We start from the raw sequence: 25,266 nt of genomic DNA, 5'->3' as shown, positions 1-25,266 counted from the left end.
GAGTATACAGCACCTGATGTGTGGAACCTCTGCATGTGGATTTCCTCTTTATTTTGCTGTTACATCTTTGCTCTTAATTTCTGTTTCCATGGCAGCCTGTTGCCATCTCTCCCTGCATACAAACAGCAGTCTTCATATGAATTTCTTTTTGGTTTGGTTTAGTTGTTACATGTTCTAAGTTTCATTTATCCTTGTTTGTTTTTTATTTACTACTAAGTGGAGCTGTAACATTTTGAAGAGGCACTCCCTGATTTCTTACTGCACCCAGTAGAGCCCCCAAAAATCCCAGCTCAACTGTGAACTGTTTTAAAAGATAAGGTTGGTGATATCGTCGACTAATCCCATAAAAACACCAGAACCAACAATGTGCTAGTTTCTTTCTTTTCCGACCTCCCTACCCTGTCTGCGGCTCTCAGCTCCAAGCCCATTCCTTCCTACTATTGAAGGTGTACATCTTTAAAAAAAAAAGGTTCATTTTTTTAAAAAGGTTCAGTCATTTCCTAAAACAGTTGCTCACAGTAGTTTTTAATCAAACAGGAGGAAACAGTACATTTGTTGGGGACTATTTTCAGCGGCGGATTAATTTACTTTTGTATGGTAATGTTCACATCATGGTAATGAAGGAACATGTCACCCAGTGCAACAGTGTGGCTCATTGATGTGTTTTTAACAGTTTTTTTTTATGGCACAGAGGAAGAAGATATATCAGGCTGGTGATACACACAAATATTGTTACTTGTTAGCAGATGCATTCACTGTTTTTTGGTCCGTAATTGAGATTTGTTCATGATATATTAAAAAAAAGAAAAAAGAAAGCCTTATCCTTTAAATTCAACCCATCACACAGGACACACACTAACAAAATGATGGAGTGTATCTCTAACAACGTCTGTAACACATTTGTATACAAGTGTAACATAAAGTCATTATGAACAAAGTGTTTCCTTTCAGAGAGTCAACAGAACAATCTTGCCTGATATGATATTCTGTGTAATATGTGCTGTATATTTGTATGTTATGGCATGTATTATGAGGCTGTGCACAAATGGCAGACAGGATGACGTGTGTTCAGGGTTCCCACGCCTGTTTTGTACTGTCACAATCCGAAACGGTTCCAGCTGCTCTCTCAGAGCTTCATAATATAAAGTTTACTTTGACAACTGCTACCACACGAAATTCTTTTTGAGATTCGCCAGCTACAGTGCAGCCAAACTGCTTCTTTTGGAACATTTTTCCAAACTGATTTACATTTACAAGTTTATTCGAATTGGAATTATTTTTCCAAAAGCTTCCCATTCCTGGACGATAACTGCAGGACTGTCGGGACAGTGGGAACCCTGTTTATCTACCCGGACACCATCACAGCCATCACCAGCTTCAACTCTGCCATCACAGACCACAAACACACACACACACACACACACACACACTAGTGGTACACAACAATAGATGTCACACACACACACACACACACTTGATTCAGTCACAGATGTGGTGTTCTAGTTTCTGCTTCTGTGACTTTGTTTGGTTTGTTTATTTTGAGTATTTCAGGCTTCTCTTCTTTTCTCTTTTCGCTTAAGAAGCCAAAAGTAGGAACTTTGCTTGCAGGCAGTTTCTGCCAGAAACCATTTTACATTTTAAATGTGTTATTACAAAAAGGTGATTGTACTGTTCTGTATTGTTCTGTAGGAGGTGTTATGTATGCATATTTTAAATAAAGCATTCAGGGTTTTAAAATGTAATTCACCGTGAAGTGTCCTTCGCTTGATCTTAGTACACTCTGTTTCTTTGCTGTCTGCTTGGTGTCTTGATGCACTGACCGACACATGAGCAGAAACCTTTCTAGTTTGACCAGAACCCTTCAGACCCTGCGTCCATGAACGTTGCATGCTGGGTTTTTTTTTGTTTTTTTTACTTCAGACTCAAACTGACCATTTAAGGTAAGTTGTGTAACACGAGCATGTTAGACAGACAAAACCTCAAAAACGTTCAATACAAACAGCGATATAATATTTCATATAAGCTTTATAGTGACTTCCAGCTCATTGTTTATCTGCTCTGGTTCATGCTCGACCCTCTCACCGCGTTGTGCTCTTAGACAAAGCTGTAAAAAGCCATTGTACACTACAGTGACGTGTGAATTTTCCACTAGGTGGGGCTACTAAATCTTGCCATACTGTCAAGTGCGCTGTTGTCTGTGTCGGAGTTTGAGACACACACACACACTATTTACAACCACGAAAAGCAAGCAGGCTAAGAAACCAAATTAAGTGACATGTTCTGTCTGTCTGTTTCAGTACTTCTTCCAGCTACTTGGGCAGTGTTGCCAAGTTCGTTCAAAAACGTGATTGTTAGCCAAAAAATAATATCAATATTGACAAAAACACAATAACCAAAAACGATTTTTCATTAAAATATGTATTTCACAATTGGCCCTTAACTGGCCCACACGCCACTGTAGACTACCTGCTCAGCAGACAGCAGACTCAGTTAGAGACTAGCTGGTGAACACAGTGGAGCATTTAGCAGCTAAAGAGCCAGATGTTTCCCTCAGGAGTCGGTAGAGACCAAAAACAGAGCTAAAAGAGAGGGCATGTTGGACTTCCATCCATCAGGTGACACAAACACCACTCCACATGAAGGGTCATGTTGCTCTGTAACTGCTGGATGAGGAAATAAGCAGCTGTTTGATCATAAAGTTCCAACACGTCAACTTGAAGCTGGTAATATGTTAAAGTTGAGTTCACAGAAAGAGCAGAAAGTCTGACCCATGACCAGCAGCACTAATATAACTGAGAGCAGTTCACATGATCGGGGGCTCTTTGGCTACAGGTGACTGCAACTCTACAGCAGTTGAATTACAGTTGAGTAAGCTATAATACTATTAAAATCTTGTAAAGCACAGCGTCCTAATCAACAGTACTCCATCCAATTCAGTTCTTATAATGTATTGCTCAAATCCAACTAAAATGAATTGATGGCTGCGGTTTGCATGCCTGCAGCGATGGGCTTGCTTGACTTCCACTGCTACAATTATTATCAGAAACCCTTTTTAAATGTTCACCTCACTTTCCTCAATGGTGTGCAATAACAAAATGCCAAATTCTTCAGTATAAATATTCATTTGAAGACTTTTAACCCCAATGACAATATTATTCTGGTGTATGAAGTTATCACAAAAGTAAACCTAAAACGTGTTTGCATTTGTAGTATTTCACTTGTACAATATAAAGCTAGCTAATTTCTTGAGCTTTTTGTTCTCATACAGAGCTTGCAGAGATGTGGGGGCTGAGGAGGATGCAAAGTTCTCCAGTAGTTAACATGATTTAAACTCAATGCTGCACTGGAGAACAATAAGAATAAAAAACTGGCAAGGAGTCAGGGGTCAAAGCCAAATAAACTAAAGACAAAACAACTTGTCTTTCATTTTTATTTATGAAACAGCACATTTCCCTCAAAAAAAAAAGAAAAAAAGAAAATGAAAGAAAATGTAAGACAGTTTAATGTGAATCAGACATGAAGAGAGAAACGGCTCCATCATATCATCCCACAGAGCAGCTGTGGATGATTGCTTTGTCTATACATTTACCAAATAAAGAGGAGCACGCACACGCACGCACACACACACACACACACACACACACACACACACACACACACACACACACACACACACACACACACACACACACACACACACACACACACACACACACACACACACACGTCATCCCAGCGAGAAGCTGAAACAAGAAAACATACGGTGTGTAAAAGTCATTCAGTAAACAACATCAGTGCACGACTGAGGCCAAGTCCATGAGTTCAAACTGCCACTCACACAGTGATAATACAACAGCCTTTACTTACATACAGTACACATACAGCATCCAGCTGGTGTGTGTGTGTGTCTGTGTGTCTGTGTGTCTGTGTGTGTGTGTAGTTTAATGTGATTGTCGTTCACTCTGTGCAGCACTGCATCACTGCGACTGACCAATCAGACTATCACATGTAGTGATGTGTGTGTGATGAACACACACACATACTGTACATACTGAGGCAAATATGACTGTATATCAATCAACTTGTGTGTGTGTGTGTCGGCTGAGCTGTGGTTGGGGATCAGTGATGGGAGTGTGACTGGAGGTCTGGCAGGTCCCTGTATGCAGAAAAGGTCTCAGAGCAGGATTAGTGATCCGCCGTGTGATGATCACTGCTGTTGTCACAATGACAGAGTACTTCGCTACACTTCGGCACCACCACAGGCCAAGGGATTTCAACATTGATGTGAGCTTAAAATCTTATTTTGTTACATGTAAAATGAGAGAACATGACAACTGGAGGGGTTCAGGAGCGAAAGCAGCAGCGTTGGTCTGGACTGAAGGTGAGGCCCTTACCCACCAAGGGAGCATTTATTTACCTTTATTTATTTATTTATTTTTATTTAAAAAGGTGCTTTATTTATATAGCACCGTATCATATAAACCTCACCATATAAATAATGTCTATGTTGAGTTTTACTCATTTGTCTCCTATCTGCACGCTCTCCGCCTGTGTGTCAGTAGATGTGTCCTTGAGGAGTGACAATCAAAACAAACTAAATCCAACCACTTTCACACCACGGCCAATCTGATTCAACGGCCTCATCGTATGGACTCTGAATGAAAAGATGTCATATAACCTGTTACTTTACTTGTGGAAGAAACAAGAAAAGGCACAAGTGGGGGAAAAAAGGACAACTGATGACTGAACGGCCAATCGGAGAGCTCCGACTGCCTCTCAACGTGCCAAGTCGGCGATGGTGTCAGACTCTCTGCAGAGCACTAAACACCGACAGGCCGATTGTGGAGCCGCATGTGGATTACAGAGCTCTGCAGCCCAGAGTGGGAAGCACTGCATCGGTGGTAACAAGCTGACAAAGGGCCAGCAGCTAAGCTCTGTACTGTGCCACTGCACACAAAAAAAGACCAGAATGAACACTCTGTGGCCACTTTATTAGGTACACCTGCTCCTTAATTCAAATGTCCAATCAGTCAATCGCGTGGCAGCAAGCCAATGCATAAAAGCGCACAGACATGGTGAAGAGGTTCAGTTGCTGTTCAGACCAACCTTCAGAGTGGGGAGGAAATGTGATCTAAGTGAGCGTGGAATGATTGTGGGTGCCAGACGGGGGTGGTCCGAGTATCTGATCTCCACAGCAGTCTGTGGAGTTTGGAGTGTGGAGACTGGTGCCACAAACAAAAAATAAACATCCAGTGAGCGGCAGCTCTGTGGGCCAAACGTCTCGTTATACTAACTGTGCGTTGTTTAAACACCGCCCTCTTTAGTATTATATGAATGTGAAGCCACACAGTCTGCAGAAAGTGCATGAGGCATCGTGACAACATGAAACAGAAGGAAGAACTCGGGCTATTCGACAGGGGCCCTTACCAGAACTAGAAACATGGACCACATAAAGTGGTCGCCGAGTGTACCTGCAGGGTTTAACTAGTTTGTTGATTCACTCCAGTGTGTCCAAGACCTTCCTGCCTGCGTCCTCCTCACTGTTTTACTGGCTTCCACTGTGGAGGCTGCTGCTGTGAGAAAGACTTCAGAGTGCTGAAACCAAAAGCCTTTAAGACTTTGACAAATGGCAACAAATCCGAATGTGTTGTGAGGTTTGAGGCAATAATGGCATTTTTTCCCCCGCAATTTGGATTTGGCGGTAAAGAAAAACCCCACCCCCAGTGTTCCACTTATAATGATACTCAGTCATATCATGGCTCCATCTCTTTCTATCTGCTCTGGGAAGCCTTCTTACTCACTAGAAGCTGTGTAACTGCTGTTGATGATGTAATTACTCCTGTTGCAGATAGAGTTATGTCCCCTTCACAATAATACACAGCGGCCGTTGTAGGAGAAGTTGGTGGTGCCGAAGTGTTAAATGGTTAAATATTAACCTTAGTATTGTTACTCTGGGATTCTGACAACATGACTCGTCTCTGCTGTTCTAAAAGGTTTTATGCATACAGGACAGGAAGCAGGACGCAGGGTGTGAGGGGGGGAGCAGGTAACCCTCTTCAGTCGTTGATCAGAGCCAGGATCATGCTTGAAAAAACAGGGGAAAGACACACGTTAATGCAGAAGTGACCACCGCATTATACAAGACTGCAAGCAGAAATGCCTTGAACATGTCACTAAATGTCAGTGTCAGTCTGTAGATGCCGTTGCCCTCACCTGTACAAATAAATGAAGAAGCAGAGCAGGTGGTAACCCAGTTTAATCATAGCCTCCTTCATGTGGGACTTGAGCTGCCCTCGGTTGTGGATCTCAGTGGGGTCAAAAACCCCCATGTTTCCCATCGGAACCTTCACATGCCTGCAGGGACGACAGGAGAGTAAACCCAGGAGGCTCAGTGCACCGTGGACAGTAAGACATCTTAACTACAGTATTGGGGTGTGATATGGGTAACATCTTCCCACCTGATATTTTAAATCGTAGTATCAATATATAATATGAGGCCATATATTTCCTGATATCTCAAGTGCAAGACCATACGAGGATGTCTGTCTTTTGACTAATCCGGTGAATTAAATACCTGAGACATGTAACGTCGGGCATAATATAAGGCAGTCCTGCAGCATTGATTTCAACGGACTAATTCACCCAGAGTTACCTATATAATGCCTAATACCTATTGCACTATAAAAAGTATATTTTGTCATATTACCCAACCACACAGAAGAGCACTGCAGGAACCAGCGGCAGTATGAGGTACCTGTAAATGTTCCAGGCTGCTACAGGCAGGTTGAGGAGGAAGATGAACCAGTGCATGGACACCAGCATCAGCATAGTGGAGAGACACTGGCCAACCATCTCTGGGATGACCCACTGGAAAAACACAAAACGTCAAAGTCAGATATCATAAATCAGAATACTAATTACCTCTTTAACAGACATAAAATCAGCGTCAGCCATCATCATTTAATATATTAAAACAAGAAACAAATAAAGAGTAAAAAAAAATCTGTGAGGTATGTATGTAATGTCCTCCGACAATAACAATCCACACTGACACGACTCACTTTGTTCAGTTTGGAACAGCAGGCTCGAGCGTTAATGTAGTCACATTCTAGATCGGACAGCGTGATAATCTGAACTTCAAGTCAAGGTCCACAAAAATCTATCAAAAGATACAGGTAGACGACTATACACACATCAGACGGCTTGCTGCACACAGAGTCACAAGCACACAAAGGGAACCATCACTCAAAACTTTGCCAGAAGAGCTGACCTGGTTATTATCAGATAGCAGCATGTTGGTTAGAGACAGTAGTTGGAGTTAGTATTGTACAAATAACTTTACAAGGTCATCAGTAGCGTTGTAAAAGGCAGATGTTCATTTAAAACGGTCCATGTTGTCGTCCCGCTGTTTCGGTTTAACAAGCGACCCTGTTAACTGGCGACTTTCAGCCGAAAGCGGCTATTGTTGTTGTCGTAGTTACGACAGCAACCTGTTTTCAACAAATTCCGTAACAACAAGCAACGTTCAAAATGCAACAGAGTGTTAGTGTGTGATACGTTTCCTCAAACAAGACCAGGTGTGTTTTGATGAAAAACTAAACAAAGAGGCGTTTACGAGGACAGCTAACGTTACGTGTTCAACAGCTGTCGTAACTACGACAACAGACGAATTCGGCTGAAGGTCGCCAGTTAACATGGTCACTCTGCTGTCAAACAAGTCCACCAAAAGTGAACATAGCTAGCAAGCCCGTCACTGACACTAATGTAACAAGGCGGCTAACCGGTTAGCTACGTGGCGTTAGTGCGCTAATATAAAGAAAGGGGATTCATCAGGGCTTCCGGTCCGCACGCCGGAGTTGATGAATAAACCAGAGAGCCACCAGAAAACACACAGCCGAAAGGATACAAAGTAGACCGAGAGGAAAATCAGCGCACAGCAGTCTACAAGAGACAAGATGAACACTGCCGCCTCCATTTTTCTTCTTCCGTCAGTGATTTGTCTTCATTTCCGGCCAGTTCGCTATCGCGCGCGCGCGCGCGCGTGTGTGTGTGTGTGTGTGTGTGTGTGTCTGTGTGTGTGTCTGTGTGTGTGCGCGCGCGCGTGTGTAATGACAGTCATTGTATCGCAGTGTTGCCACCTAGCGGACTGGAGTAAAGCTGATGCGAGCACAGAATAAATCACACGTCTCATAAAGACAAAAGATATGTATAACTTAAACTATAGTGATTCAGATTGGGGTGGGGGGCATCATATATGTCTATAAGACAAATAATAATTTGTGTACAACTTTTAGTTCTGTTTTAGCGTTTAGTTGGACACTGCTGTCAAGACGGAACTGTCAAATTCAACTTTCGGCTGTTGGCAGGTGCAGGGGCACTAAAGGGTTCATTTATCATTTCTAAAAGTTATTTTTTTTAAACTAACTGTACATATCTCCACTAGAACTACCTTCTTGACCCACAGCAGTCTGGTTTCAAGGCAGGCGGCCACTCACCTGAGCCTCCCTCTCCTCCGTCGTCGTCCTGCAGCACTGAAGCAGTTCAGCATGTTTGATGACGCTGATGTATTTGCATAATTCTTGCAAGTTTACACAGAAATTCTCTTCAGATGGGATATGCTTCATCGCCTGTAGCAGTTGTCTCCATGTCCACTGAAGGTGAAGTCGGACCTACCCAGTGCTTTGGTTATGTGCAGACTGCGCTTGCTTCTGTAACGATGCGTTTCTGTTTCAGCTTGCCTGCCACCAGGCAGTCGGCGGGGTAGAAAGGCACTGACAGTGATACTGTCCCGAACAGTAACAGAAACGCTGTCTACATCCTATCACTGAATTATTAGCTCTTTAATCAATCAGCAGAACATGAATTGCCAATCGTTTTGATGATCGACTCATCGTTTAAGTCGTTTATTTATCAAAATCACCGACAATTGTCTGGTGGGAGCTTCTCTAACGTGTTATATCACTGATTATGAACTGAGTATTTTAGTTGTCTGGGCAAAGAAGACACCAACGTGGGCTCTGAGAAACTGTGACAGCGACAGTTTGGACTAAATGATTAATCCATTAAATGGCTAAATAAATCCACATATTAATTCATCATGAAAAAAAAAAGTTGTGTTAGTTACTGTACTACCAGTGGCCTAGAGATACAGGCCACACACACACACACACACACACACACACACACACACACACACAATTGTTTGTTTATGTTTTTGTGTTGGCAAACCACCAATGGGATGAATAAGTTGTTTTTAAAACTGAATCTGAGCTCAGTTTCAGTGTGAGGATATCCTCCTCCCACTTTTCTGAAATCACTTTATTGTACAAACAGTTACTGAATGTTCACTAAATGCTTGTTAATACTCTTTAGTACTACTGCTCATTAGTTCTGTTGTATCAAACATTAATGTGTGACCTACTGTATGATAATAATGATCTACTAAATATGAGGTAGTAAGCATCCCCATTAACCCATTATCTAATATAGAAAAATGAACCTCATCATTACCTCTTTAATACAAATACTACACAGTAACGTGTCACCCAGTACACAGAGATACTGTTCATGTACTAAAGTGATGACAGTATGTGTGTGTTGGCGTGGTCCCATAAGCACAAAAACAACAAATGGGATGAAAGCTGCTTCTGCAGAACTGTGACTCACCCTCCTGTCACTCATGAAGAAATGGGCAGGGCTGCAGGGGAGAACATGAGAACAGTAAACTGTGAAGGAGGAAGCAAGAGGGAATTTTATTCTAGCCCAGTGGAGATGCTTAAAAAGGAGAGTATCACTCTGCTGGAGGTGAGGAGGCGCAGAGAGGCCAGCGAGACAGGGGACACAGAGGTAAAGAGAGCTTGCAAAGCAAACACAGAGGGGCAACAGACGAGACAGTAGTATGGCCTGGGTTGCTCCTGTAATCATGGCACTTTTCCATATCATTCTGGCAAAAGGACATGCCACTGAAAATGGTACCATAGTGTCGGAAGCTACAGCTCCAGGTGACATCATCATCGGAGGAATCTTTCCCATTCATGAAGATGTTGACAAAGACAACAAAACCTTTGAACCCAATGCGCAGCCATGTGTCAGGTGAGATCAAGTTTGGGACCTTTTCACTTCAAGTCTGTATTTGTCCTTTTTGACCATGACTCTTTTGGTGCAATTACCCAGACTCCCAAAACTTCTCCTTTAAGCATCAACAATTAGTCCCGAGAGTAACCAGGAGGCAAAATAACATGATACATACAGCCCACAACGTACAGTAGAGTTCTTACTGATATAAACATGTAGGTACAAGGGAGGTTAGGGAACAAGGGGAAAACTGGGAAGGATTACACTGCACGTAATCTAAAGTGTTACAAATCTGCACTGTTTTTATCATTTGATGATGACATTACACAATTCACGCAGGTTTGAGAACACAGGCCTAGTGAAGGCTCTGGCTATGATCAATGCCATCGAGACCATGAATAAATCCCCTTGGCTGGCTGATGTTAACATCACTCTGGGCTACCGGATCCTGGACTCCTGCTCTGATGTCAGCACAGCTCTGAGAGCCACAGCAGACTTCACCCAGCAGGCCAACTGCCACACGGGAAGCAACAGCTTCACCTGTGGCCAGCCAGTCATGGCTGTTATAGGGGCCTCTTACTCTGAAACATCCATCTCCATCGCCAGGCAACTGACTCTCAAGATGATTCCTCAAGTAAGTAGTGAGAAACAGGAAAATGCTGTAGACTCAGTGAGGAAGCAGGTGGAGTCCAGCATCCGTGGTGTGACTGACAGACACAGCGTGTTACAGGGAAACGAAGCAGCAGAAGCGGTTTGCATTGCAAATGACATAGGCAGCTGATACACATCAGCTGGACCTTTTATGATCATAAATGAAAGGGCAACATCAACAACCACAGGCCAAATTTACATTAGTGTGCATGTTCATGGTCAATAGAGCGAGAACCTCCATTTGAGCATGGAACTTCATTCTTGACCTTCAGGAGCAGTATGCATAACAAAAACATCCAAGCTCAAAGGTCCACTGCCAGATTGTAAACACATTCAGCGAGGGTCTCAAGAGTCTCAAGAGTCACCATGCAACTTTGGTCATGTGATAACAAGTGGCCATTTATGTGTCTCTGTTCAAAGATGTTCTCCTTGGTCCTTCCCCTTTATTAGAGCCACAATAAGACCATAAGACAAACTCTCTAATAAACCTTCACTTATATAGCGATTTTCAACCTTAACGGCTCCCAAAGCGCTTTACAGATCAGGTCTCATTCCCATTCCATGGCGACCGATCTGCCATGCAAGGTGCATCAGGAGTAACTTAGGGTTGCTATATATATTTATATATATATTGCTGCTTTGTATTTGAAGAGAAAAATGTACCAGCATGACTCGTTAAGTGTACATCCATGGGTTTGTCTAGTTGACTGCAATGGGCACACCACCAATCAGGCTACAAGGCCCACCATGCCTCCTAACATGTGCAGAAGGTTGCAGTTGGAGCAGCTTTGTGCCATAAAAATACCAAACAAACCTGGTGACACAGGTACACATACGTACACAGTCACAAAGAGTTTATTAGAGGTTGTAAGATGCAACTCAGCACAGCAGAGATGTGATTGGATCATTTATTGCAGATCCACGGTCAGTTACCCATGTGCGCATGATTTTTATGTGTTTTTCCGTTCAACTGGAAATGACACACTCCGAAAATAACACCATTGCTTCCCTTTTCTCCAGATCAGTTATTCATCAACCGCAGTCATTCTGAGCGATAAGAGCCGCTTCCCTGCCTTTATGAGGACCATCCCTAATGACAAGCATCAAACCGCTGCCATGGTCAATCTGCTCAGCACCTTCGGCTGGAACTGGGTGGGAATAGTTACCACGGATGGAGATTATGGCCAATCAGCTCTTCAACACTTTGTGTCCCAGGCTTCTGAAAAGGGAATCTGTGTGGCCTTCAAATCAATCCTACCTCAATCCGTAACCACTCAGGATGCCGTCTCTGCTATCACGCAGTCTGCCAAAACCATCCACAAGAATCCCAAGGTACGGGTGATCGTGTCATTTGCCAAGCCAACTCACATGAAGTACCTTTACCGGGAGCTTAAGAGTCAGACGCTGTTAGCAGGACAGGATATGGAGTCAATGAAAAGAGTCTGGGTGGCCAGTGACAGCTGGTCCTCCTCCAACTCTGTGACAGGAAACTTAACTCTGCAGGACATAGGATGGGTGTTGGGCCTCAATTTCAAAAGTGGAAATCTGTCATCATTCATGGAGTACCTGAGCAGGCTGAAGGCAGCTGGACACAACTACACAGGGAATAACTCTTTCCTGCAGGAGTTCTACATGCAGCTAAATGCTAGTCAAGGTTCTGGAGACGCTGAGCTGGTGTCTAAAGCTGCGACTGCCCTCAGAGAACACAGTCACGGCGACACTATTTTCAGTGTTGAGATGGCTGTGAGCGCCATTGCTCAGGCCGTGGCGTCTGTCTGCAGGAGCAGAGTCTGCAAAACAGCAGGCGCAGTGCAACCCTGGGAGGTACTCACATACATCATTGTGTGTTTCTGTGTGTTGTATTTTATTGAGGTCCACATGGGGTCATTTTAGGGCATGGATTAAGGTTTAGGTTTACACGCAGCTAAGATTAGCGGTTCAGATAAAGCTGAGGGTTAGGTTTTGGCTGTTGAGACAGATCACTGTCACATTAAATATGATACCTTGGTATACTTACCATAAACACACGGTTGAGAAAATTGGCAGCCTCTTTCTCACACCTGTGGAACTGTTGAAACAACTATCTCCAATGCCTAGTGTCTTTGACTAAAGAGGATGAAGGCTCGAATCCAAATATCCAGACTTCCCTCGGCTTGCAGACTTGCAGGCTTCCCGGATGTGAGCAACTGTGGATTTGGACAGCCGCTTATTGTGGACGTCCAGTATGATACAGTCCCACTACCATGCACATATCTTGCATTCATTACCTATTTTCAAAACTCTGGAGCTTGAATTCATATCCATGGAAATGGGTTCGGTCTTAAGACCCATCTCGTCTATGAAGTCTATGAGGGCTCAGTCCACAAGTCCAAAGTGTGCATATTGTAGAAAGACATGGCTGTAGAGTCACCCAGAGGTTCCTGAAGGGATTCACAAAATCTACACAAAGACACAAACAAAATGAACGAATGAATGAATCAAAATAGCTATTGAGACCCTTACTTTTTGTGGAAAACATGTACTTATACAAACTTATCCCCCTCGAAATTTTGTTTTTTGCTGACCTCCATTGGTTAAACTTCTCAGCTTGCTGCAGTGATGTTCACGTGTATTTGATTTCCACTTTTCTGCTTCTACAGTGCTTCCAACTGCCAAAAAACAAATATAAAAAAACAGATATAATACATTTTGAGGAAATGCAGCTTAAGGCACTTCCACACTGGTTTCAGCTAAAGATCTTCACTGGTCCAAATGTTTCCATCAAAAGGTTAAGTAGACCTGATCCAAAAGGCAGTGGACCTGAACAGACCCAAACAAAGAAACAAACTTCTTCTCTTGTGATGAAAGTCCTTTTTTGTCCCAGGAAACATTTTGATTTATTTGACGTCATAATAGGAAAAGCACAGCTGTTACTAATAACATTAGCAATGGCTCTGTTTTATCAACCTGTCCCAGAAAGCCATGACGTGTTGCAGTTGCAGACCCTGAAACTGAAGCAGCTAAATGGAATTGAGCCATAATTTTCATCATCAAGGTTGAAAAGCGCTATATAAGTGAGATCATTTACCATTTGATAAATGGAATGTCTCTCGTGTAGGTGCTGAAAGCTCTGAGGGGGCAGGAGTTTAAACTCAGAGAAAAGAGCTATAGGTTTGACGGCAGCGGAGACCTTAACCTGGGCTACGATGTGACAATGTGGGAGTCAGATGGAAGGAACATCTACATCCATGATGTTGTGGCAGAGTACCACTTGCCCAACAACAACTTCATCTACACCAACTGCAGCACCACCAAACATTTCCAGGACCTAAAGGTAGGCCCTCATTCTGCTGCCCTTATGTCATTTTGTATAGACACACACAGATACCCACACACACATACTGCAGTGTGTTTACTGAAAGCATTCAGACCATTAAAGCTGACTTAAGCAATATGAAAAAATAGGATCTCAGTTTCAATATACAGAATAAGTAAGTCTCAAGTAAGAGTCCTCTAAAAAAAGAATATGTTGTGTAGAATACAGTAAAAATACAACACATTCAGTAAAAACTGAAATACAAGAAAAATAAGCCAAAAACACTCAAATTGAATGAATGGTCTATAATCATGGTCTCTCCTTGCTTTCCTCAGCACATCATCTCAAAATGCTCCAATAGCTGCGACCCTGGAGAGTTCAAGAAAACAGCTGAGGGTCAACACACTTGTTGTTATGAGTGCATCAACTGTACTGAGAACTACTACTCTAATGACACAGGCAAGACACTCCACTCCATACACACACTGGGTGTCACTGCCACACGACTAACAGCCGTGCTCTGGTTAAGAGTCTGAGTGAGATTCATTTGTTAATATGAACCCCATTTTCACATTAAGATGCGTTTTAGGTGATCATATAACTAACTCCAACCCAGGTGTGATCACACTCGAGGTGCCATCAGGAAGGACTGTGATGATCACAGTGCTGTTCTATGTAGTCTACTATATATAAGTGCTGAAACCCGGATATGAGTCAGCATTTTTACACTTCCGGTTCCCTCGTCTGGAAGTCAATGGGTTTTTTTGAATGGGTTTTTGGTCAGATGCCTGAAATAAGGTCTGTGGAACGTTTTGTTGAACGACATAAAATGCGTCAGTAGGTACCCCCACTTGTGAATTTTGAAGCTTTTACGTGTCGTAAAAAAGGCTAAATGAGACTACAGACGTTATCGGGGACATTAATGTCTTCATGCCGAACATGTGCAAGCTCCTGTGCTAAATGTCAACTCGTCTCTACCTCCCCCATACTAAATATCCCAGATATTTAAGCTATTTAATATGGAGGTCAATCAGTATCAGCCTGTCTTACTGTAGTTTGTTGTGAAGACTGTCAGCCATCCAGGTTACCTTTACTACTGATGTCCCTACCCTGGCAGTTCACACTTCAAGTGACCCTAACAACTCAAATATGACCTCACAATCCTCAACTGACATTAACATGTGAGTGACCCAAGAAGGTCTGAAAGCCTGAGAACCCCCACTAGTCAGTAGAACTGATGAAGCCTCTTGTTGAGAGAAGAAACATCTTCAAAACTAAAACAGTAACTCGAGTTGCCTTTCACCTCTAGCTTCCCTGGTTATTCTCGTCTAGTTATGATTCTCATGTTGACTCAAAATGAGGTTTTGAACAACCAGAATTCTCTGTGCACAGTTAAATCTTTGTGAGCCTTCGCTTCGATTGTTTTATTTTGTACCTGGGTTTGTGCTCCTTGCAGATATGGACCAGTGCTTGAGCTGTGACACAGATACAGAGTGGTCTCTTAAGGGCAGCTCCAGCTGCAACCTCAAAGACCTGGTCTTCTTCTCCTGGAACAACAGCTTCGCTGTGGTGCTCCTGACCTTTTCTGCCCTGGGCATCCTCCTGGTTCTGCTGGTATCAGCTCTGTTTCTACATCAGCGTGACACTCCTGTAGTGAAGGCTGCCGGAGGGCCACTGAGCCAGGCAATCCTGTTCTCTCTGGTCATCAGTTACATCAGTGCCATGCTGTTTGTTGGCCGGCCCAACAGTTTTCAGTGTAAGGCGCGACAGGTGCTCTATGGCATCAGCTTCACTCTGTGTGTCTCCTGCATCCTGGTCAAGACCCTGCAGATCCTGCTAGCCTTCCAGTTCAACCCTGAGCTGCAGGAGGTTCTGCAAAGGCTCTACCAGCCTTACATCATCATCAGCATCTGTGTGGCCTTACAGGCAGCTACCTGCATCTGCTGGCTGGTCCTCAAAAGCCCATTTAATTACACCCTCAGGTATTCAACCAGTCTGCTGGAGTACTGTCATGAGGGCTCATATTTGGCCTTTGGGGTGATGTTGGGCTACATAGCTGTCCTTGCTTTTGTGTGTTTCATCTGTGCTTTCAAAGGACGCAAACTGCCACAGCAGTACAACGAGGGAAAGTTCATCACCTTCAGCATGCTGCTCTACCTCATCTCCTGGCTGCTCTTCATTCCTGTCTACGTCACCACTGCAGGGGAGTACCTGCCGGCTGTGGAGATGGTGGTCATTCTCATTTCCAATTACGGCATCCTCAGCTGCCACTTCTTTCCAAAGTGCTATATAATTCTTTTTAAGAAAGAACAAAACACCAAGAGTGCTTTCAGGAAGGATCTATATGAATACTCCAGCAAAACCACAGGCTCTGTGTCTGCGTCTGGGAGTTCAGTGTCAGAGCAACAGTCCAGCGGTCATCACATCATGGTCAGTGCTTCATCCCTCTCTGTACCTGCAGCCAATCCTCTCAAACCTGCTGTGATGACAAACTGCAGAGACGGGATTAGCTGCATACGTTTTCACAGAAGTTCAATCACACGACACTGCCTCAGAAGGAGCACCAGCGTATAAATTGTCATTGTTTAAAATGGGCTGTCAGAAATGATTTATATTGAATTGTACATTTTCTGAGAAGATCTGAGTCTCTATATCAGAATTAAGAAGTCAGAAGTACTTTCTGCTAATGTTCAATTTTTAATATTTCCATTATTGCTTTTAATAACACACACACACACACACACACACACACACACACACACACACACACAAAGGGCCTACCCAGGGAAATCAGATGCCCGTCCAAAAAGTTTCCTCTGGCGATGGGACTGGTTAGCAGTCAAGTACAAGTGGCCTTGAGATGAAATTCTTCTTAAAATGTCTTTTTTAACATTAATCTATAGGAGCTACATTTACTCCAAGCATGCAGCTACACTTGGTGTGGGGATTGTTTTCTGAAGAAGGCCAACTGACGCCATGTCATCTGCATAATGAAACAGAAAAGTGTCTCTCAAATCATAAATTTATGTGTGTACAAGGAGAATAGTATGCGAAAACACAGCTGTAGCATATCCTAGGTTGTACATTATCTGCTAATTTGAAAATCCAGTCCACTTTATATTTTACGTCATAATTATTATGGCCACGTGGGAAAAACACTGAAAATAAATTGTCAATGGACTTTAGATTGTAGTAATTATCGATTTTCAAACATGAACATGGAAATTGGATTTTAAATGTAACTTTAAATTCTGTTTTATGACCCCTCTCTACTTGTGCGACTGTTAGACTTAGCATGAACTTAATGCCACTAAGGCTGTTGCACTGTCAAGGTTACATAGACTCGCTTTAAAATGCTTTAATTTCTTTAAGGGTGTCAGAGAATATTTACATCCATATTGAGTAAACCCCAAAACCTGACCTCCATCCATCTGATCATGTGTTGTACCGGCCTGAAGACAAAAAACCCTGCAAAACAAGTCAGGAGAAGGTGACAGCAGGCCTTTCTGCGGCCACACCCTCCTCCAGGTTGTGAATATGAGAAAGCTGCATGTGTGCGAACTGGTGAGGAGGTAAAGATGTTTTGATAGCTGTTCAAGCCAAGAATAGACTATACTAAGTTTCACAGTCTGCAGATGCAATGCAAATATGTTTTATGGAAATCGGCTGTTGATATAACACATATCCTTATCTCATGTCCGAATTGCGAATGATACATGCTCACGCAATGACACCCCACATACTAATAGGTGCTGTTCAGTCAGTGGTGAATATAGGTTGGCTTCCTCCTGTTGGGAAAGCAACCTTCTGCAAAACAGTTCAGAATTTTGGATTTGTACATGTCTCATCTTTAAAAACAGCAAGGTCTGCTATCAGAGGCAGAGAGCAGGTGAACTCTACAGGGCTTTAACTTTAGGTCACTTAAGACTTAAAAAAAAAACATGAATTATTAAATAACATGAATTCATTGATATCTCTGTTTCGACAGCTCTGCAGACTGCTGTAAATTTGTTTTCTCTGCTACATTTGTTTTATCTGCCTATCTGTTTGTGAAGATTATTTAATCTGCTGCCACATTTCTGTACATACGGGTCATCACGTGTCATGTCATGCTGGCAGAGACCAAACAAAGCCAATATTTAATAAGGTGGTTCACACACTACACATCTTAAAATGACATTCAAGACCATGAATCCATTGCATGAAAATGACTGTGGTCGGGCATGATAAGATGAGAGGGTAAACAGCCTCAGGTGCTGCTTGTCATCGAGTTTCACCCACACTGAAAATCCCCGGCTCTGAACTTGTCAGTCTGGTTGTGCAACAAAAAATAAGAAGATGAGAAGGGACAAGAGAACTATAAACATTAGATGGCATCTCCAGCTTCCCTTAAATCCTTTCCAGTGAGTCAGTGTCCTTGTTCTTTCAGCCGGTGTGTGTGTTTATGAAAAAGAGAGAGCAGGATTATGGGAAGTGGACAGCAGAAACGACACTGGGTGTCCATTTGTTGGACAAAAGAAACGCCCCCCACTATTATTGGAATACTATTTTGAATGGCTGCAGGGAGAATTGGAGCTTCAACAGAAACCTGAAGTTCTCCCACAGCTGTGAGGAATGTAAACTCCGGCCTACTCCTAGGAATGAATGCCACGCTGTAATGGGATATAAGTGACCAGAGATTCCACCTCAAGGATATAACCAGGTTCAACAATAAACAGCCTGACAGGGTTTCCCATATATTTATATATATATACATATATATATATATATATACAGTCATGGAAAAAATTATTAGACCACCCTTGTTTTCTTCAATTACTTGTTCATTTTAATGCCTGGTACCACTAAAGGTATATTACCTGAAGAATACAATGAACACGACAAAAAATGCAGCTGATTACATAATACTTTATGTCCTATTTGACATGCTTAAGCTTAATTGTATTCCCAGGGCATATAAGAGGCCATTTCATGTCATAAGCAGCACTGCACATGCAAAGGCCTGGAGTGGTTTCCTGCTAACATTCAAGCCGTAGCACAACTCAGAAGTTGTCAGCTCTCACATAATGCCTAAAACAAAAGAATTATGTGAAGCCACAAAGGCAGCCATCTTGGCACTGCTGGAAATTGGCATGAGTGAGAGACAGGTAGCCAAAAAACTGAAGATCTCCAAGACAGCCGTTCATTACACCAAGAAAAAACAAGCCGAACATGGTACCATCAAATTGCTAGCTGGTCGAGGCAGGAAACGTCTTTCTACCCCACGAGATGACCGTGCACTCATCCGTTCCTGTGTCAGGAATCATCGTCAGACCTCCAAGGAGCTTAAAAATGAGTGGGCACTGTCGAGAAATGTGACTTGTTCGGCAAGGACAGTTCGAAACCGACTTCTTGAAGCTGGTCTGAAGTCACACAGGGCACGGAAGAAGCCCTTCATCAACGAAAGACAGAGGAAGGCCCGGTTACTCTTTGCTAGGGATCACAAGGATTGGACTGTTGATGATTGGGCTAAGGTTCTCTTCAGTGATGAATCCAATTTTGAGTTTATGCCCACTCCAGCCAACTTACTGGTTAGGAGGAAGCCTGGAGAAGCCTACAAACCAGACTGTCTTGCCCCTACAGTAAAACATGGGGGTGGATCAGTGATGATCTGGGGTTGTTTCAGTATGGGTGGAACAGGGCAAATGCAATTGTGTGAAGGGCGAATGAACCAGGCCATGTACAGGGCTACTCTTGAAAACAGTCTTCTTCCATCAGCTGGAAAACTCTTTCCTGCCTCGAATGACTGGATTTTCCAACAAGACAATGCCCCTTGCCACACGGCAAGGTCAGTTAAAGCCTGGATGGAGAACCAGAACATTCGAACCATGCCTTGGCCTGCTCAATCACCACATCTAAATCCAATGGAAAACCTGTGGAAAATCATCAAACTCAAAATGGAGAACCACAAGCCCAAAAACAAAGCAAATTTGTTTGAATTTGTGCAACAGGAATGGGCTGCTGTGACAGCAGAACAATGTCAGAAGCTGGTGGAGAGCATGCCAAGACGCATGGCTGCAGTCATCAAAAACAATGGTTATGCAATCAAGTACTAACTCCTGTGTGTATCATGTGACTAAAACAGACAGAAAAGAAAACATGGAATGCCTAAAAGCACTGTTTTTGGCAGTACAATGCCATAGCTATTGATGTAAGAACTTAAGTGATTTTGGTTATTATCAAGAAAACCATGGAAAATGGCTAGATATTAGCTCTTAAATTAAACTCTTATGAGCTATTTTTGTTGTTATCATTATATTTGTCCAAACAAATGTACCTTTAGTGGTACCAGGCATTAAAATGAACAAGAAATTGAAGAAAACAAGGGTGGTCTAATAATTTTTTCCATGACTGTATATACAGTGCATCCGGAAAGTATTCACAGCGCTTCACTTTTTCCACATTTTGTTATGTTGCAGCCTTATACCAAAATGGATTAAATTCATTTTTTTCCTCAAAATTCTACACACAACACCCCATAATGACAACGTGAAAAAAGTTTTTTTGAGATTTTTGCAAATTTATTAAAAATAAAAAACCTGAGAAATCACATGTACATAAGTATTCACAGCCTTTGCTCAATACTTTGTTGATGCACCTTTGGCAGCAATTACAGCCTCAAGTCTTTTTGAATATGATGCCACAAGCTTGGCACACCTATCTTTGGGCAGTTTCACCCATTCCTCTTTGCAGCACCTCTCAAGCTCCATCAGGTTGGATGGGAAGCGTCGGTGCACAGCCATTTTCAGATCTCTCCAGAGATGTTCGATCGGATTCAAGTCTGGGCTCTGGCTGGGCCACTCAAGGACATTCACAGAGTTGTCCTGAAGCCACTCCTTTGATATCTTGGCTGTGTGCTTAGGGTCGTTGTCCTGCTGAAAGATAAACCGTCGCCCCAGTCTGAGGTCAAGAGCGCTCTGGAGCAGGTTTTCATCCAGGATGTCTCTGTACTTTGCTGCATTCATCTTTCCCTCTATCCTGACTAGTCTCCCAGTTCCTGCCGCTGAAAAACATCCCCACAGCATGATGCTGCCACCACCATGCTTCACTGTAGGGATGGTATTGGCCCGGTGATGAGCGGTGCCTGGTTTCCTCCAAACGTGACGCCTGGCATTCACACCAAAGAGTTCAATCTTTGTCTCATCAGACCAGAGAATTTTGTTTCTCATGGTCTGAGAGTCCTTCAGGTGCCTTTTGGCAAACTCCAGGCGGGCTGCTATGTGCCTTTTACTAAGGAGTGGCTTCCGTCTGGCCACTCTACCATACAGGCCTGATTGGTGGATTGCTGCAGAGATGGTTGTCCTTCTGGAAGGTTCTCCTCTCTCCACAGAGGAACTCTGGAGCTCTGACAGAGTGACCATCGGGTTCTTGGTCACCTCCCTGACTAAGGCCCTTCTCCCCCGATTACTCAGTTTAGATGGCCGGCCAGCTCTAGGAAGAGTCCTGGTGGTTCCGAACTTCTTCCACTTACGGATGATGGAGGCCACTGTGCTCATTGGGACCTTCAAAGCAGCAGAAATTTTTCTGTAACCATCCCCAGATTTGTGCCTCGAGACAATCCTGTCTCGGAGGTCTACAGACAATTCCTTTGACTTCATGCTTGGTTTGTGCTCTGACATGCACTGTCAACTGTGGGACCTTATATAGACAGGTGTGTGCCTTTCCAAATCATGTCCAATCAACTGAATTTACCACAGGTGGACTCCAATTAAGCTGCAGAAACATCTCAAGGATGATCAGTGGAAACAGGATGCACCTGAGCTCAATTTTGAGCTTCATGGCAAAGGCTGTGAATACTTATGTACATGTGATTTCTTAGTTTTTTATTTTTAATAAATTTGCAAAAATTTCAAAAAACCTTTTTTCACATTGTCATTATGGGGTGTTGTGTGTAGAATTTTGAGGAAAAAAATTAATTTAATCCATTTTGGAATAAGGGTGTAACATAACAAAATGTGGAAAAAGTGAAGCGCCGTGAATACTTTCCGGATGCACTGTATTCCTATTAGGTTTCAGTTGCTTCGGTATCACTTTCCATAATAGCTATAAAAGCCATTTATAAATTGTTACTAATGTTGTTTACTATTAGTGGTATTTATATATTTAATATTCTGTTAATAACTTGGTTTTGGGTTTCTGCTTGGTAGTAACGTTATAAATGTTGGTTAAGCATTAATAATTTAGTACTTTCTAATAAGCCAATATGTATGTAATTAAACATGTTATATTAATAAAGGTTCATGAGTCTAATGAGCAATAATGTCTTTAATAAAGAGTCACAGGATTTATATCCTGTCATAAGCCAACAGCAGAGGCTCTAAATGATAACACGTCACATAAACCATTAGCTACCATTAGCATCCAACCACTTCCTAGCTAACGTTCACATTACCGTTTAATCGTGCGCTGGATGTAATCAGGCTTGTAACGTTAACTGTCTTGATGTAATCTGTATGAATATTGCACAGAAATATGTGTTCCAGTAACATAACGTCACTGACTTAACCAGAACATTTCTGAGGTCGGGTGAAGAGACAGCAGGACAGTTAACGGCAGGACGGTTTACGCCTCCCCCATCATATCAAACGGTAATGACAACTAGGAAGTGGTCGAATGCTAACATTAGCTGTTGTCAAACGGTAGCTAATGGGTTATCAAATGTAGTTTTACCTTGGCCCGACGTCCCTCCAGATTTTCACTATCTATTGTCTTTTCAGTCGCCGATCAATGGGAAAGCGGTGAAACATAACGATTTGTCGGATTCCCCAGTTAGATTTAGACTTTTATTAATCCCACATGGGGGAAATTTACACCACAGCGGGGAAATTTACAGTTTATATGACTTGCAACCTGGAACACAGCAGTACCACCTGATGACAGCGTTTGAGCTTCCCACCCTGAGCAAGACGTCAGAGGCAAATGGCCGCCGTGTGAATAGGATCGATTGTGTCTGATGCAAATGTAAGAATGCCTAATTCATCAACAACAAACAACATTCCAAAGTGTTATTTTTGTTTCAGTTTAAAATTGACAGTGGTCCGTTTGACATTGATCAACTCATGCCACATATTCAGCAGTTCTGGCACTCGACAGTTGTCCAATATAACTGGATGCTAAACAGCCTTGGTATTGTGCTTTTACCATACAATAACAACCAGCGGTGGAATGTAACTACATTATGTGATGGCCCCTTCTTAGTCTGTTTGTGTGTCAGTCTGTTGTCTTTTGAGGTGCCGGAGGAGTTGATTGCAGTGTCCTACCAGACTGGGCCCAGTGCTCCACCTGATATAAAAGTTCCAGCTTCTAGCAGGCTCAATGCGATCGACACTTGACTCTATTGCCCCTCTTAAAAAGAAGATAATAAAACAAAGAAAGTCAGCTCCATGGTATAACACCCAAACCTGCAAATTAAAGCAAACAGTGCAGAAACTTGAAAGGAAATGGCGCTCCACCAAACTGGAGGAATCACATTTAATTTGGCAAGATAGTCTTAAAACTTATAGGAAGGCCCTCTGTAAAGCCAGAGCAGGCTATTACTCATCATTAATAGAAGAGAACAAGAACAACCCCAGGTTTCTCTTCAGCACTGTAGCCAGGCTGACAGAGAGTCACAACTCTATTGAGCCATGTATTCCTATAACCCTCAGCAGTAATGATTTCATGAGCTTCTTTAATGATAAAATTCTAACTATTAGAGACAGAATTGACCACCTCCTGTCTTCAGGTGGTACTTTACCTCCAAACACAGGAACCTCAGAAACAGCTGAAAAACCTGATGTATATTTAGATTGCTTTTCTCCCATCGACCTTCACCAAATTACTAAAACCATCTCCTCATCTAAGCCATCAACTTGTCTCTTAGACCCCATCCCAACTAGGCTGCTTAAAGAGGTTTTACCTTTAGTCAGCACTTCTTTACTAGACATGATCAAACTGTCTTTATTAACAGGCTACGTACCACAGTCCTTTAAAGTAGCTGTAATTAAACCTCTTCTTAAAAAGCCCACTCTTGATCCAGAGGTTTTAGCCAACTAAAGACCTACAGTTGTGTCCAAAATAATAGCAGTGTGATTAAAAAGGTGAGTAAACGTCAAAATCCCTCAAATAAATTGTATTTTAATGAACACAAATGCATTGGGGACACAGCACTTTCTATTTCAAAGCAAGAAAATTGGAAAAAGTAATTGAATTTGATATTTTACAGAAAGTCAAGAAATATAATGTTCAAAAAAATAGCAGTGTTGACATCTGTCTTTACAAACTCAAATGTACTGTATAAACTAAGAAATGCTTGAAGATTCAACTTTCCTGAGAATCATAAACTAATATTTAGTTGCATAACCACGGTTTCTGATAACTGCTTCACATCTGTGGTGCATGGAGTCGACCAACTTCTGGCACCGGTCAACAGGTATTGCAGCCCAGGACAATTGTACTACGTTCCACAATTCCTCTGAATTTCTTGGTTTTGCCTCATGAACAGCATTTTTCATGTCAGCCCACAAGTTTTCTATGGGATTAAGGTCCGGGGATTGTGCTGGCCACTCCATTACTTGAATGCGGTTTGTGTAGAACCATGATTTTGCTCGCTTGCTGGTGTGTTTGGGGTCATTGTCTTGTTGAAACACCCATTTCAAGGGCATTTCCTCTTCAGCATACGGCAACATGACTTCTTCCAGTATTCTGATGTACTCAAACTGATCCATGATCCCTGGTATGCGATAAATAGGACCAACACCATAGTACGAGAAACATCCCCATATCATGATGCTTGCACCACCATGCTTCACCGTCTTCACTGTGTACTGTGGCTTGAATTCAGTGTTTGCAGGACGTCTGACAAACTGTCTGTGGCCCTTAGACCCAAAAAGAACAATCTTACTCTCATCAGTCCACAAAATATTACGCCATTTCTTTTTAGGCCAGTCAATGTGTTCTTTGGCAAATTGTAACCGCTTCAGCACGTCTTTTTTTTAACAATGGGACTTTGCGGGGGCTTCTTGCTGGTAGCTTGGCTTCACATAGACGTCGTCTGATTGTTACAGTACTCACAGGCAACCTTAGATCTTCTTTGATCCTCCTGGAGCTGATCATTGGCTGAGCCTTTGCCATTCTGGTTATTCTCCGATCCATTTGAATAGTCGTTTTTCTTTTTCTTCCTCGCCTTTTTGGTTTTGGCTGCCATTTTAAAGCATTTGATATCATTT

The 25,266-nt window shown here is 42.6% G+C and overlaps 2 protein-coding genes across 3 annotated transcripts; one reads left to right on the top strand and one right to left on the bottom strand.

Annotated features, from left to right (window-relative positions):
* Window positions 1-5,686: 5,686 nt before the first annotated feature.
* cnih4 (cornichon family member 4) lies at window positions 5,687-7,975 on the bottom strand. Of its 2 annotated transcripts, XM_070912515.1 has the most exons (5): window positions 7,907-7,975; window positions 7,062-7,130; window positions 6,755-6,867; window positions 6,214-6,354; window positions 5,687-6,084 (listed from the first exon to the last, which is right to left on the bottom strand). In XM_070912515.1, exons 1-5 carry the CDS (start codon window positions 7,973-7,975, stop codon window positions 6,057-6,059), a joined length of 420 nt encoding a protein of 139 aa, XP_070768616.1. In that variant the 3' UTR covers window positions 5,687-6,056. The 2 variants fall into 2 exon arrangements, with proteins under 2 accessions (XP_070768616.1, XP_070768618.1); XM_070912517.1 differs by lacking the exon at window positions 6,214-6,354 and having other exon boundaries at window positions 6,057-6,084.
* A 1,923-nt stretch (window positions 7,976-9,898) lies between these two features.
* On the top strand, window positions 9,899-16,594 carry gprc6a (G protein-coupled receptor, class C, group 6, member A). The gene is made up of 6 exons (XM_070912653.1): window positions 9,899-10,092; window positions 10,414-10,708; window positions 11,746-12,549; window positions 13,823-14,038; window positions 14,356-14,479; window positions 15,477-16,594. The coding sequence occupies exons 1-6, from the start codon at window positions 9,899-9,901 to the stop codon at window positions 16,592-16,594; spliced, it is 2,751 nt and encodes a 916-aa protein (XP_070768754.1).
* The last annotated feature ends 8,672 nt before the right edge of the window (window positions 16,595-25,266 follow it).

Source organism: Enoplosus armatus, chromosome 9, assembly GCF_043641665.1.
Source record: "Enoplosus armatus isolate fEnoArm2 chromosome 9, fEnoArm2.hap1, whole genome shotgun sequence".
NCBI classification, from domain to species: domain Eukaryota; kingdom Metazoa; phylum Chordata; class Actinopteri; order Centrarchiformes; family Enoplosidae; genus Enoplosus; species Enoplosus armatus.
This window is presented reverse-complemented; position numbering and strand designations above follow the sequence as displayed.

Coding starts and splice junctions, on each gene's coding strand:
- cnih4 (XM_070912515.1), bottom strand. CDS start 7,975: ATGGAGGCGGCAGTGTTCATCTTGTCTCTTGTAGACTGCTGTGCGCTG. Junction 6,355..6,754: donor GCAGCCTGGAACATTTACAG/GTACCTCATACT, acceptor TCGTCCCTGCAG/GCATGTGAAGGTTCCGATGG. Junction 6,085..6,213: donor TTCTTCATTTATTTGTACAG/GTGAGGGCAACG, acceptor TGTTTTTTCAAG/CATGATCCTGGCTCTGATCA.
- gprc6a (XM_070912653.1), top strand. CDS start 9,899: ATGGCCTGGGTTGCTCCTGTAATCATGGCACTTTTCCATATCATTCTG. Junction 10,709..11,745: donor CTCTCAAGATGATTCCTCAA/GTAAGTAGTGAG, acceptor CCTTTTCTCCAG/ATCAGTTATTCATCAACCGC. Junction 14,039..14,355: donor AACATTTCCAGGACCTAAAG/GTAGGCCCTCAT, acceptor TGCTTTCCTCAG/CACATCATCTCAAAATGCTC.